This window comes from Globicephala melas, chromosome 14 (genome assembly GCF_963455315.2).
Source record: "Globicephala melas chromosome 14, mGloMel1.2, whole genome shotgun sequence".
NCBI classification, from domain to species: domain Eukaryota; kingdom Metazoa; phylum Chordata; class Mammalia; order Artiodactyla; family Delphinidae; genus Globicephala; species Globicephala melas.
This window is the reverse complement of record NC_083327.1, coordinates 39,375,749-39,389,477: the sequence shown is the minus strand read 5'-3', so window position 1 is coordinate 39,389,477 and position 13,729 is coordinate 39,375,749. Positions and strand designations below refer to the sequence as shown.

The window sequence follows — 13,729 nt, the reverse complement described above, 5'->3', positions numbered from 1 at the left end:
TTGATGAATTCTTCCAGTTTTTGTGTGTCTGCTTTCGTTTTTGAAAGACGTTTTCATTGGATATAGAATTCTAGGTTGACATTTTTGCTTTTAGCCCTTTAATGATGTTGATCTATCATCTTCTCACATGCATCGTGTCCTATGAGAAATCTCATCTTTATCTTTTGTTCCTCAGTACATGTTTTTTTTTTCCTCTTTAAAGATTTTTCTCCTTATCACCATTTTGAGCATTTTGATTGTGATGTGCTATGCTGTAGTTTTCTTTGTTTCTTGTGGTTGAGGTTTGTTGAGTTTCTTGGATCTATGGTTCTTCATCACATTTGGAAAACTTTCAGCTATTTCGTCAGGTATCTTTTTCTGTTCTTTCCATTCTCTGTGTTGGGGACTCTAATTACACAGAGGCTGCTAGAAGGTGACTTACAGTTTACCCATGCACTGTTTAGGTTTTTAAAAAATCTTTCTCTGTTTCATGTCAGATTATTACCATCTTCAAATTCACTAACTTCTGCTATGTCTAATCTGTTTCTAATCTTACCCAGTGTGTTTTTCATTTCAGGTGTCGTCACTTTTAAAAGTTCAATTTGGGTGTTTTTCACGTTTCTGCGTGTTCCATCTTTACTTTTTGAACATATAACAGCTTTTAACATCTGGGTCAGTTTCTGTTCATTGACTTTTTTTTCCCCTCATTATGGGTCATATTTTCCTACTTCTTTGTAGGCTTGCTAATTTTTTATTGCATGCCAGACATAAATTTTAACTTGCTGGATGCCAGTTATTTTTGTTCTGGGACATAGTTGAAAACTATGAAAACAGTTGGATCCAACTTGGAAACAGTTGGATCCTTTCAGGTCTTGCTTTTAAGCTTTGTTAGGTGAGACCAGAGCATTTGTTCTAGGGCTAATTGTTCCCCAATTCTGTGTACGTAGTGCCTCCTGGATTAAGAGGCTTTCTGGTCTGGGCTAGTGGAAACAGCCTCTATTCCTAGACTTGTGTGCGTTCCAGGTACTGTTTCCTCTAAACCTTTCTTGGGTAGTTTCCTCATGTACATGTGCTGACCAGTACATTGCTGAACACTTGAGGGGAGGGGTGCACTCTGCAAATCTCTGGAGTTCCACTTTGTGTAGTTTTCTCCTCCCTGGTCCTCTGCCCTGGGAACTCTATCTCCCTTCGTCTCCCTTAACTTTCAGCTCCATCTCCTCAACTCAGGAAGTCCACTGAGCTCTGCCTGGTTGTTTCCTTCCTGCATCATGGCTTAGAAATTCAAGGCAGTAAGCTGGGTCGGTGGTTTTCTTTCCTTCAGGGATCACTATCCTTCTTTGCCTAAAGTCCAATGTATTGAAAACCACTGTTTAATGTGTTTTGTCTAGTTTTTCATTTGTTTCAGGGTATATCCAGTCTCTTATTTCATCTTGGCCAGAAGAAAAAGTTCGAGATAGGACTTTAGTCTTAATTTTTAATTATTTAAGTAATAAATACATTTTTTTTTCTTGAACTATTACAGGTGAAGTCTGCTTTGACCATCCCTAGCCCCTTCCCCTTCCTTGCCCTCCTCCACTTTCCAGAGGTAATTACTAGAATTGGTTTGGTGTTAAACTCTTCCCCTCAGCAATTTATATACACATAACTAAATGTACCCTTAAAAAAATATATGATATGAATTTTTATTTTAACATTATCCTGCAACTTTTTTCCACTCATTAGCTATACCAAATTCTTAAATTCTCTGTTGGTATATGTAGTGTGAATATTGTAAGTATCTACCTATTGAAGCACAATTAGGTTGTTTGTAATTTGTAGTTTTTACTGTTTTCTAAAGAATGTCTTTGTACCTGTCACCTTGTTTATGTATGAATATTTCTCTAGAGTAAACATGGAGAAATGGACACCTACGTCACAGGGTTTCCACTTTAAAATTTTTAACACACTGAGATTGCCTTCCAGTCCCCACCAGCAGATATCAGAATGTTTTCTGTATCCTTACCACTTGATATTGGCAAAGTTAAATTTTAATATTCCAGTAAGTAGAATGATTTATTTGGTTACTATAATTAATTTGTACTTCCTCTGTGAATTGCCTGTTTTTCTATCATCTTAACATTTTGTAGATTTTTTTAATCTTAAAATATGCTGGGTGCTAACCCATGGTCAGTGGACTTTCTTCAATCATTATTTTCAAGTCTTTGATTTTGGTGTCTGTTTCAGCAGGAGACAGAAGCCACATAATATGAACAGGAAGATTTGACAGAAAAGTATTAACTATAGGAGTAGATTGGAGTGATGGGGCATATTATCTGTAATATTTTAAGAAATAAAAATCTGCAAAGCAGTAAAGAGAACTCTAAAGAATACACAAAATAGCAAATCTCGGGAATAGCCACTATCTGTGTTCCTTGTGGCTGAATTCCAGAAATCAAGATACAACCATGGCTCTTGGGATGAAGCTTGTGACAGCTGTAAATCCCTTGGCGATGGTGCCAGGGAAGCTATCCATGAGGAGATACTACATCAGTGGCAGTCTGTGAAGTCATCCAACGGGGTGCAGGGTAAGGTGACACTGTACTGCTAAGCTATATGCGCTGCTAGAGCTGGGCACTGTTAAGAGTCTACCCAGAACCAGGAAGAGAAATTCCTCCAGTACCTTCTACTGACAAAACATGCCACCTAGCAAAAAAGTATTCATATGGCCCAGCTCCATTTTCACCATAATAATTGATGGAGCAGGCAACAAGGAGTAGATTCAAAGCCCTTGTTTCTAAATTAATGAACTTCCACTATATATTCGATATTTCTTTTGCCCTTTGTCAGAACCTCAGTTGGTCAGGGTTCTTCACCTGGTGGAGTGACCCAAATATTCATTACCAAAGGTTCTGAATCCTCTAATTGTCCTACCTGTTTTGGTCACTGTCATTTTTCGTTAACCTTTTCTGTTTCTCAGGTACCCAGAGAATCCCCTGTGTTCCAGATATAGCCCTTGCCTCAATTATGTACCAGCAATACAACCTGCCTTTGGTAATCAGAATTGATCATTCCAGCCAGTGTAGTAAGACCTTTTTCTGCCTATTGGTTTAGCGGCAAAAGAATCCTGGCCAAGCGGCAGTCTCATCTTAGATCAGTAGGCCCATTGTTGTGTCCCTAGATGAAGCATCCCTTGGAAACTAAGACCTCCAAACCAGCACAGTTCGAGGTTGCTGGGATGAGAGTATAATCATGAGAGGTGCCACCCCTTGATCTTGGACCCATATACTCCGTCTCAAGCCAGCTGCTACCTTTAAGACAGAATTCCATCCTTGCAGGGTGGTGTCTCCCAACTGTTACACACGAATACTCTGAGCTGTTCCACCTTTCAGTTAGACCAGCCACTTCTGAGTGTTGGGGTATGTTAATTTCATGAGCTCACTGCAGCATTTCCTTGATTGTGAAATTGTTTCCTTGGTTAAAAGAAATGCTATAGGAAATGCCATGATGGTGGGTAAGGCATTCTGTGAGTACATGACATGGGTCAGGTGGTAATGCTGAAAGAAGCATTACGGACAGGAGGGCAATCCATGTCCAGAATCCATGTCTATTTTAGTGAAGTTGAATCTCTGCCCCATCTATGATAGAAGGGGTCCAATGTAATCAAACTGCCACCAGGTGGATGACTATCACCCATGGGATTGGTGCAGTACTGTGGCCTTAGTATCGGCCTCAGCTCTTGACAGATTAGGCACTTGTCAGTAGTGCATGCCAGCCTTAGGAAGGGGACGTCTATGTTGTTGAGCCCATTCAAAGCCTCTGGCCCTGCCACCAATGCTATATTGTTCATGGGCGCAGTGAGCAAGCACTAGGGTAGCTGGGGAATGAGGTTGACTGACACCCACGGAGTACATTATTTTTTGCCCACTGGATTAATAAGAGCCTCCTCTGCTGTGGATGACCTTTACTGGACATTGACATGGGACACAAATATCTTCACAGTGTGTGACCATTCCCAGGTCCATCCACATACCTGTTCCCAGACTTCCTTATCACCAGACTTTCAATCCTGTTTCCTCCTAGTCCTTGGATAACCGAACCATCAGCCCATGAATCAGTATAGATCTGTAGCTGTGGTCATCACTCATTCAGACATAGTGGACAACCAAATGTACTCTCAGACTTCTGCTCACAGGGAGGATTTTATTTCACCATTGTCCTTCAGGTCCACCCCTGGTGCTGCAGATGCCCACTTTTGGGTGGAACCAACAATATGCAGACCTATCTATAAAGCAGGCTTGATTTTGTTTTGTTTTGTTTTTTCTTTTTTGGCCAGCTAGTTGTTAGAGCACCTCAGGTCAGAGGTATGGATTGAGTTGATACTGAGTCTGAGCCACGTGTTCAAGGACACTTTATGTTGCAGACCAGCTCAAGCAAGCTAAGTCTATTGTATACCATTTCCATTGACTGCTGCTGTGCATGCTCAAGTTTATGACTAAGTGGGTCCTACAACACCCAAATCATGATGGGAAGCTCAGGCTATATGATCACCTAATCTCCCTTGGTTAGACATTCAGTCTCTACCAAGGTGCAAAAGGAGAAGAGTTATCTTCAGAAGAGGGCAAAGATTTGCTCCAAAATCCTAGGGGTCTGCCCTGTGATTCTCCTACTGGTGCTTGACAGAAGCTCCATGCTGTGTCCCTATATGCCTGGACACTTAGTATCATTGGCTCTGTTGGATCATACGACCTAAATGGCAGAGCAGCTTATACTTTACCTCAAATTCACAACAGGGCCTTCGTGAGTGACTTCCTACTCAAAATTGGTAGTCTTACGGGTGACTCTCTAGGTTGGTTGAAGTAGCACACTCAAATATAGTATATGTTTGCCTTTAAAATCCAAAAAGGCCTACTTAGCATCATACCTCTTTTTTCATGGTAACATACTGTGAGATGAAGCAATATGGCTTTCATCTTGGGGGTTCATCATGCTCTAAGCCCCCAGAAACTCTGTTGCAGTTACGTTTTGTAGGATTTATCTTTCACCCTCTAGTTCTTACGAGTCTTACTAAGGTACCTAAGTACTTACTACTTCCTGCTCATCGTATCCAGTCAGCATAATTTTGTCAATGTAGTGGATCAGTGTGATGTTTGTGGAATATCATGATGCTCTAGGTCTCTATGAACTATATCATGACAGAGCAGGAGAACTGATGAAGCCTTGAGGCAAGAATTTGAAGGTATATTGTGACCCTTCCAGGTAAAAGCAAACTGCCTCTTGTGTTCCTTGCAATTTGATATGGAGCAAAAGGCATTATAACAGCGTAACAAGTGCCAAGGGCATACTCATTTGCTCCAGTAAGATATTGCATCTGGGATAGCAGCTGCAATTGGAATCACTACTTGGTTAAGGTGTGAACCTGATAGTCCCTAGTCATTTTCTAAGATCCATCTGTTTTCTGCACAGGCCAAAGTGGTGTGTTAAGTGGTGATGTTAAAGGTATCACCACCCTCACTTTCAAGTCTTTGATGATGGCATTAATCTCTGCAATTTCCCCAGAGTTATTGCTTCTAGTTTCTTGATAGAAAGGGGAAGTTCCAGGGGCTTTTCATTATCCCTTCCTACCATAATGAGCCTTTAACTAATGGGTCAGAGAATAATATTGGAATCCTTTCAGTTGCTAATTATGTCTATTCCAATTATATACATTCAGGAAGTAGGGAAATAACCACACTGGACCAACTGGGTCTACTGTAATTTGGACCTGAGCTAAGCTATCACCTCACTGTAAGCCTTCATTTTGACTGGTGAGCCATAGTGGTGTTTTGGGCTCCCAGGAATTAGAATTAATTTAGAGGTAGAATTAATTTAGAGGTAGTACCTAGTAAATGCCAAATGGTCTAGATTTTTTTTTTTCCTCTCATGAACAGTCACTCTAGCAAATAATTATAGATACCTAGGAAAATGGAGGAAGATTTATGGTATGTACCTTCAAGGGGATCTATCCTCCTGTAGTTAAGGGGCCCTGGTCTGTGAATTGACTTAGGTCTGGAATCTGGATGAGAGGCTGTAACTCTTCATTGTGCCTATTCACGTCAGGTTTTGGCTACCAGAGTTTCTCCTGTGTAGATCAAGCAATATTCTATCAATAGTTGGCTGCCCATAGGATTTCATTCATGGAGGTGCATCAACCACCAAACATCTCTGTGTGCCAAGGCATTTTGACTACTCACATGTCCCTGCTGCCCTTTATGATAGATGTCCCACCTTGTCTTGGCAGTTGGCTTCTGCTACTGTGGAAGTGCATCATCACCACTGAAATGAGAGAGCCCGTTTCAACAGCAGTGAGAAACAACAAGATTGTAAATTCATCTATCTTGGTAATTTAGCATTTTGCACAATTAAAATTTGTGCTTGACTTTTAGCAGTATTATCCTCCTAACTACAAGAAATAAGAGATTTTAAAAGGCTACTATCAAAGCTTTCTGGTTCTCAGGGCCATGATTTGAGCTGGGAATCAAAGGACCTGAGCTTGTCATTTTCTTCCCTAAGTGCTGAAGTGCATTAAAAAAAACTCCATCCCACACCACAGTCCTTATGGTCATCATTACTGCCATGAGAGTCAATGTAGGAGCACTTTAGGTTCCCAAGGTAGTGCTTCAGCAGGTACTTCATCACAGTCTACGAGAGGTGGTAGCTCGGTTAATTGTCATTCCACTGCATGCAAAGGATTACACACAGCCTTCCATTTCCCCTTAGCAAGGAGCTTGGCATTGTGTTCAAGCCCAAGGATGTAACCAAACAAATCCCCAAACCCCATCTTTGTGGGTCTGTCTCCTAGGACCACTCCGTTACTGGTATCAGTTCTATATTGGTCATGGGCCATTTAGGTGACAGAAATCACATGGAAATCAAATGGGGAAAGTTTAATATAAAGAATTATTTAACAAGGGATTGAAGTAATGGGAGGATTGGCTGGTAAGCAATAAAGAGAGCTCTAAAGGATATAGGAATATCAGATACAGGGAGCCACCACTACCCTCCTGGGCTGACATCCAGACCTCATGGGAGAGGGTGTGGCCAAGGCTGAATGGCAGAGAAGTTCACTGAGGCTGTGAAGCATCCAAAGGGGTGCTGGGGCAGGAGAAGCTCCTTCATAGGAGGAGCCATGCCAGTGGCACTCCACCAGGGAACTGCATGCACCACTGGAGTTGGGCATTGCAGAAGCTGCGTGTGCTACAGGAACCTGGTGCTGCAGAAGCCATGCATACTGCAGGAGCCTGCCTAGAGGAGGACCCCAGAACCTGGAAGAGAAACCCTTCTTCCTTCTCCAGGGTCCCTCCAGCACCCTATCCTGACAAAGCTTAACATCTTGCCAGGTGACAAAGAAGAAACGTTTACAGGGTCCAGATTCATTATTTCATGGAAGACAGTGAAGGATGAATTTGGAGCTGAGAGGTCATAAATCGTTAAGTGGTATCATACCTGGTCATATCATGTTGAATTTTTAATTTTGATGTCAAAGTCATCAATCTTCCTTTTGTTTTTTATGTCCTATTTCAGAAATAAGTTTGTATGTCTGTGCGTGTGCATGTGTGTGTGCATGTAGATATTTAATCCATTTGGCATTCATTGTGTATAGTGTAAGGTGATGATTTAATCTAATTCAAATAGACCCAACTTTTTCCTTAATTTGAAAAGCTACATATATCATATATAAATTTATGTATGTAAATATGTTTCTCTAGTCTCTTCTGTTCCATTCATCTATTTATTTATTCCTTTACCCAAGATAAATTTTCCTGTCTGAACAAAAAGACTTGGATTAGGACTTTACAAAAGTCTGAAGAGTGTCTTGCCGTTTACAGGAAGAAAAAAAAGACTGTTAATAGAGAATGGTGTTCTTAAGTGAAACAAATAGAAATAAGTGCTTTGAAGTTTCTTTGGATTAATCTCTGTCCTGGTTTTTCACTTGTTTGTGAATACTGTCTGGTAGCAATGCCCTCTCTCCTGGCTCTCTCACCTAATCAGTAACTCTAGAACCCATATTACGAGGTTGCTCATTGACCAGAGGCAAGGCCTAGGTTGTAGAAATGCAAATCAAGGGCCTCCCTGGTGGCACAGTGGTTGAGAGTCCCCCTGCTGATGCAGGGGACACGGGTTCTTGCCCCAGTCCGGTGCGTCCGCAACGGGAGAGGCCACAACAGTGAGAGGCCCACATACCGCAAAACAAAAACAAAAAGCAAATCAACTCTTATGTTTTAAAATTCAGGGCCAAACCCTACTTCATCTGGGACAACAACATGTACTCATCTCAGTTCTTCCATGCTATCTTCACAATACAGATAGTAAAATTTAGATAAAAGGCTTAATGGAATTTAGAATCATTTTTATTCATTCAAATGCTCATAGAAATAAAACTTGGAAAAAGGATATATGATTACCAGTCAGGTCTGAATGGGATTCTGGATGGAGCCATTTTAACTTGAAAACCTGAAAGTTGAACATTTTCTGCCACATTGGGTAGGAAGACATGGTCAATTCTTTTTTTGTGTTTAATAGGTACCTGCAATATAAATATTAAGTAGATACTGGAGCCTTTTAAAAAGATGGTGAATAATTCTTGTTATAGCATCATTACAAGTCACTGTAATTAATAAGACCAAGGTCATTGGTTCAGTCTGGGTTAGGCCATTTAGTGTGCCTTCTTGTACATATTTTGCCTCTTGTTATAAAGGGAACTGGTCAGGAATGAATCCATCAATGGAAAGCCATTTCCAGCTAAGGAAGGAAAGATATCCCATATTTGGAGTAATCAATAAATTCTTTAATGTTTTATCATTTGTGTTGGTGCAGTGCTACTTTTTAAAAGAAAATCATTGGTGTTCTTATATCTCAGCCATGTATAAACTCCTCTCAATCTGTATTTATCTCACTTGTCTCATAGGCCTTATTTCAGAAGTCAGACCTTAGATAGATTTGAAGAGGCCCCAACTAATTTTGTGGCTTTCCTGGACCTCAGCCTTTTTGCTCGGGGTCTCTATACTGTACGCAAGCCAATGGGCCCATAAGACACTTCCTTATTTATTAGAGTTTATTTAGTAGGGTAAAGTGGCCAACAATTAGTCTTAGACCATCACCCTTCTAAATCTCTAAAACCTAGTGGATGTCCACTAATGTAGTTAGCTACTTAGCAGCTTTCACAACCATAAGAGTTGTGATCAGCAACCTGCCCCACTGCAGGAACATTTGCTTTGGGGAGTGAAATGGGGATGGAGTGAATCTTAAAAGCCTTGTGGTCCCATACAAATCAACAGAATGTTGCTTCCTTTTGGAAAGGGCTTTGCAGAAACAAATAGACATATAGTAGAACTTCACCTTTTGCTGAAAGATGACTGCACAGAGATTGGTGGGCCAAGCAAAAGGTGGGTATTGATAATGTGGCCCTACTTGGTCAAGGATCTCAATTGGGTATGTTCCTGACCTGCTTCTTCCCTCTCTGTGTGTCTCCCCTTAACTGTGTCTAAAAATACTGCAACAAACTTTTGGTCCACTAACTAGACCATCAGTTTCAAAAGAGGCCTTAGGATGGCATATTTTCTCTGACAGAATGATTATATTTTTTCCTCTTAATTTTTCTCAAGGTAAGAGGGGAGGAACTGTTAAATGTGTTGACTAGATATAAAAACCTCTGGAGGGGATTCTGAAAAACAGTGGAGCAAAGAGTGTAATACTTATTACACTCAGAGAAGGCAGTGGAAGAGGATGCAAATAGTGTTTTACATAAGCTAAGAGCTGAAATATTAAAAAAAAAACTTCAAATATATGCTATACTTCAAACTAATCTGCATTCCAAGAATTTCTTTGGAGGGTAGATTTCTCACGTGTTTTAAGATGACTTCTGAAATTCTTTATTTCTGCTCTGCCAAGGAACTCAGATAAAGGCTCTGATGCTGCTAGTTAATTATTGTAGATAATCAAAAAAAAAAATTCAGAGACAGAACACGGCAAGGTGTTGGTACTGACTTTCATACCCATTTACTGAACTGTAATTGAGTGAGAGCTTTTGGACTTAATTGTTTCAACATCAGAATTTTATTACTGAGGAGTGATGTCATCAAGATGGCAGAGTAGGAAGCCCTAGACCTTCCTTCCCACATAAACACACTGATTCAGCAACAATTCATGGACAAATTCCCTTTGTGAGAAATCCAGAATTTTATTTTCTAAGACCCAACCACTGAGATAAGGTCCTGATACACAATTTTTTTTTTTTTTTTTTTTTTATGGTACGCGGGCCTCTCACTGTTGTGGCCTCTCCCGTTGCAGAGCACAGGCTCCGGACGCTCAGGCTCAGCGGCCATGGCTCACAGGCCCAGCCGCTCCGCGGCATGTGGGATCTTCCTGGACCGGGGCACGAACCCGTGTTCCCTGCATCGGCAGGCGGACTCTCAACCACTGCGCCACCAGGGAAGCCCCTGATACACAATTTTTTAATGTAAGTTTGAAGTGACCCTAAATCCATAATTTCATATTTACATTTTTCATTGTTTCATATACATAATCAAATTTATGATTACTTACAGTCTTTGGCCTTTGAATCCTTCTTGTTATTTTACTGCCCATGAGATGAGTCTTTAAAAGGTGTTACTGGCTGTATCTGGATGATGTGGAAGCAGAACTTAGGGAGTAGTGAGCCAGGGATATAAGGCCTATAATGTGAAAAATGTTAAATTGTATCTCTGGTTACAATGTACAGGCCTAGATTTAATTCATAAAATTTTAGAGCTTAAAATGGGCCTCTGATCCAGCTTCATCAGTTCTGACTGAAGATGTCAAAACCTGGATGGAGTCTTTTGCCTGAGGGTCCATGACCAAGTGAAAGAGAAAGAGATGATGGGTTACTTGGACTTGTGGGTAGAAGTGGACAGACTGAGATACTCACATTAATAGAACTTGGTAATTAATTAGATTTACAGGGTGAGGAAGAATAGCTCTCAGATTTCTGGCTCAACTGGTTAGATGTTAATTTTATTTTATGGTGGATTTTATGATGATGGCACATACATGCTCAACAAGTCATTGCTGGTTATTAGATCAGAAGGATAGATGTGTGGGAAACATGAGTGTGTAGAGAGGAAGCAGACAAAGATTAGCTCAAGACCCCTGAGAAGACAGAAGCCCATGGGATGCTGTTAACAGCAACTGTCCCAAGGAAGAAAGGGGGCACCTTTTCCATTTTAACAGGAGGGAAGGAGAAGCAGCTGAGTATAGATGTAGGTAGGCTGGGGACAAGAAGTAGAGGGAGTTCCCATCTGATAGGGGAGGAGGACAGTGTCTGAAAGTCTGAAGAGACCAGGAAGATTTAAAATAGTTGCTGCATTATAATAACTTTAAATAGAATATAATCTATAAACACATTGAATCACTATGTTGTACACCTGAATCTAATATGATACTGTAAATCAACTATACTTCAATTAAAAATAAATGAAATAAAATAAAACAGCTGCTGTGAAGAGGAGGCGAGAGTGAGCTGACCCTACCCTTGGCTCCAGGGGAGAACATGTGAGCTGGGCCTAAGCCTACCAGGCATCTCAGTCTCTGGCTTCAGTGATTTGTTCAAAATTGGTCACATGACCTGAGTCAGCCTAGTCAGAGCTCGATTGCTTTTAACTGTCCCTTCTCCACACCCCACTCCTGCCATGTGAGCTTGAACAGAGGATGGAAGCTACAGGGGTGGCAGCCATCTTGCTTCCCAAGGGGCTCCACTTCCTGTCTACTCTCAGACTGCTCAGGGCCCAGAGATGCAGAGAGAAATCAGTCCTCAAGAAATAGTTCAAACCTTGATCGCACCCATATGGATCAATGGAATGGAATAGACAGCCCAGAAATAAACCCACACATCTATGATCAATTAATCTTTGACAAAGGAGGCAAGAATATACAATGGAGAAAAGACAGTCTTTTCAGCAAGTGGTGGGAGAGCTGGGCAGCTACATGTAACTCAATGAAGTTATTAGAACACTCCCTTACACCATACACAAAAATAAACTCAAAACGGCTTAAAGACTTAAATATAAGACATGACAACATAAAACTCCTAGAAGAGAACATAGCCGAACATTCTCTGACATAAATTGTAGCAATGTTTTCTTAGGTCAGACTCCCAAGGCAATAGAAATAAAAGCAAAAATAAACAAATGGGACCTAATCAAACTTTAAGCTTTTGCACAGCAAAGGAAACCATAAACAAAACAAAAAGACAACCTACGGACTGGAAGAAAATATTTGCAAACGATGCGATTGACAAGGGCTTAATTTCCAAAATGTACAAACAGCTCATACAACTCAATAACAAAAAAACAACCCAGGGCTTCCCTGGTGGCGCAGTGGTTGAGAGTCCGCCTGCCAATGCAGGGGACGCGGGTTCGTGCCCCGGTCCGGGAAGATCCCACATGCCGCGGAGCGGCTGGGCCCGTGAGCCATGGCCGCTGAGCCTGCGCGTCTGGAGCCTGTGCTCCGCAACGGGAGAGGCCACAACAGTGAGAGGCCCGTGTACCGCAAACAAAACAAAAAACAAACAAACAAACAAAAATAACCCAACCCAATCAAAAAATGGGCAGAAGACTTAAATAGACATTTCTCCAAAGAAGACGTACAGATGGCCAGCAGGCACATGAAAAGATACTCAACATGGCTAATTATTAGAAAAATGCAAATCAAAACTACGAGGTATCACCTCATACCAGTCAGAATGGCCACCATCAAAAAGTCTACAAATAATAAATGCTGGAGAGCGTGTGGAGAAAAGGGAGCCCTCCTACACTGTTGGTGGGAATGTAAATTGGTATAGCCAGTATAGAAAACAGTATGGAAGATCCTTAAAAAGCTAAAAAATAGTTGCCATATGATCCAGCAATCCCACTCCTGGGCATATATCCAGAGAAAACTATAATTCGAAAAGACACATGCACCCCAACGTTCATAGCAGCACTATTTACAATAGAGAAGACGTGGAAGCAACCTAAGTGTCCATCAACAGATGAATGGATAAAGAAGACGTGAGATACACATGCACACACACACACACACAATGAAATACTACTCAGCTATTAAAAAAGGATGAAGTATAGCCATTTGCAGCAATGTGGATGGACCTAGAGATTATCATACTAAGTAAGTCAAAGACAAATATGATATCACTTATATATGGAATCTAAAATGTGATACAAATGAACTTCTTTACAAACCAGAAATAGACCCACAGACGTAGAAAACAAATTTCTGCTTGCCAAAGCGGAAAGGTGGGGGGGGAGAGGTAAATTAGGAGTTTGAGATTAGTAGATACTAACTACTGTATATAAAATAGATAAACAAAGAAGTCCTACTGTATAACACAGGGAACTATATTCAATATCTTGTAATAAACTAAGGCAAAAGAATATGAAAAAGAATATATATATACACATATGTATATATATATATGTATATATCTGAATCAATTTGCTGTACACCAGAAACTAACACAACATTGTAAATCAATAAAAATTCAAAAAATAAAAACAAGCCTTGATCAAGCCAGCTTAAGCCAATCTATCTCTGAACATTTCAGTTTTGTAAGCCAATTGATTCCATTTTTTTCCTTAAGCATTTTGAGAGTAACTGAACTAGAACAAATTGTAATTTCTCAGGAGTTACAAGATCCTAAGGGGAATCCATGTTAATGCTAAGTAAAGAGAACTTGCCCCTTAATTCTGCTTCTGCTGGGAAG

General features: G+C 40.7%; 1 protein-coding gene across 1 annotated transcript in view; it reads right to left on the bottom strand.

The window, feature by feature from the left end:
- Nucleotides 1–3,347: 3,347 nt before the first annotated feature.
- LOC138842306 (coiled-coil domain-containing protein 162-like) overlaps nucleotides 3,348–13,729 on the bottom strand; it is a 50,579-nt gene continuing 40,197 nt past the window's right edge. The window contains 2 exon segments of the mRNA XM_070043449.1: nucleotides 3,348–3,512; nucleotides 10,540–10,667. Of these exon segments, the coding sequence (XP_069899550.1) occupies nucleotides 3,348–3,512; nucleotides 10,540–10,667 (293 nt within the window).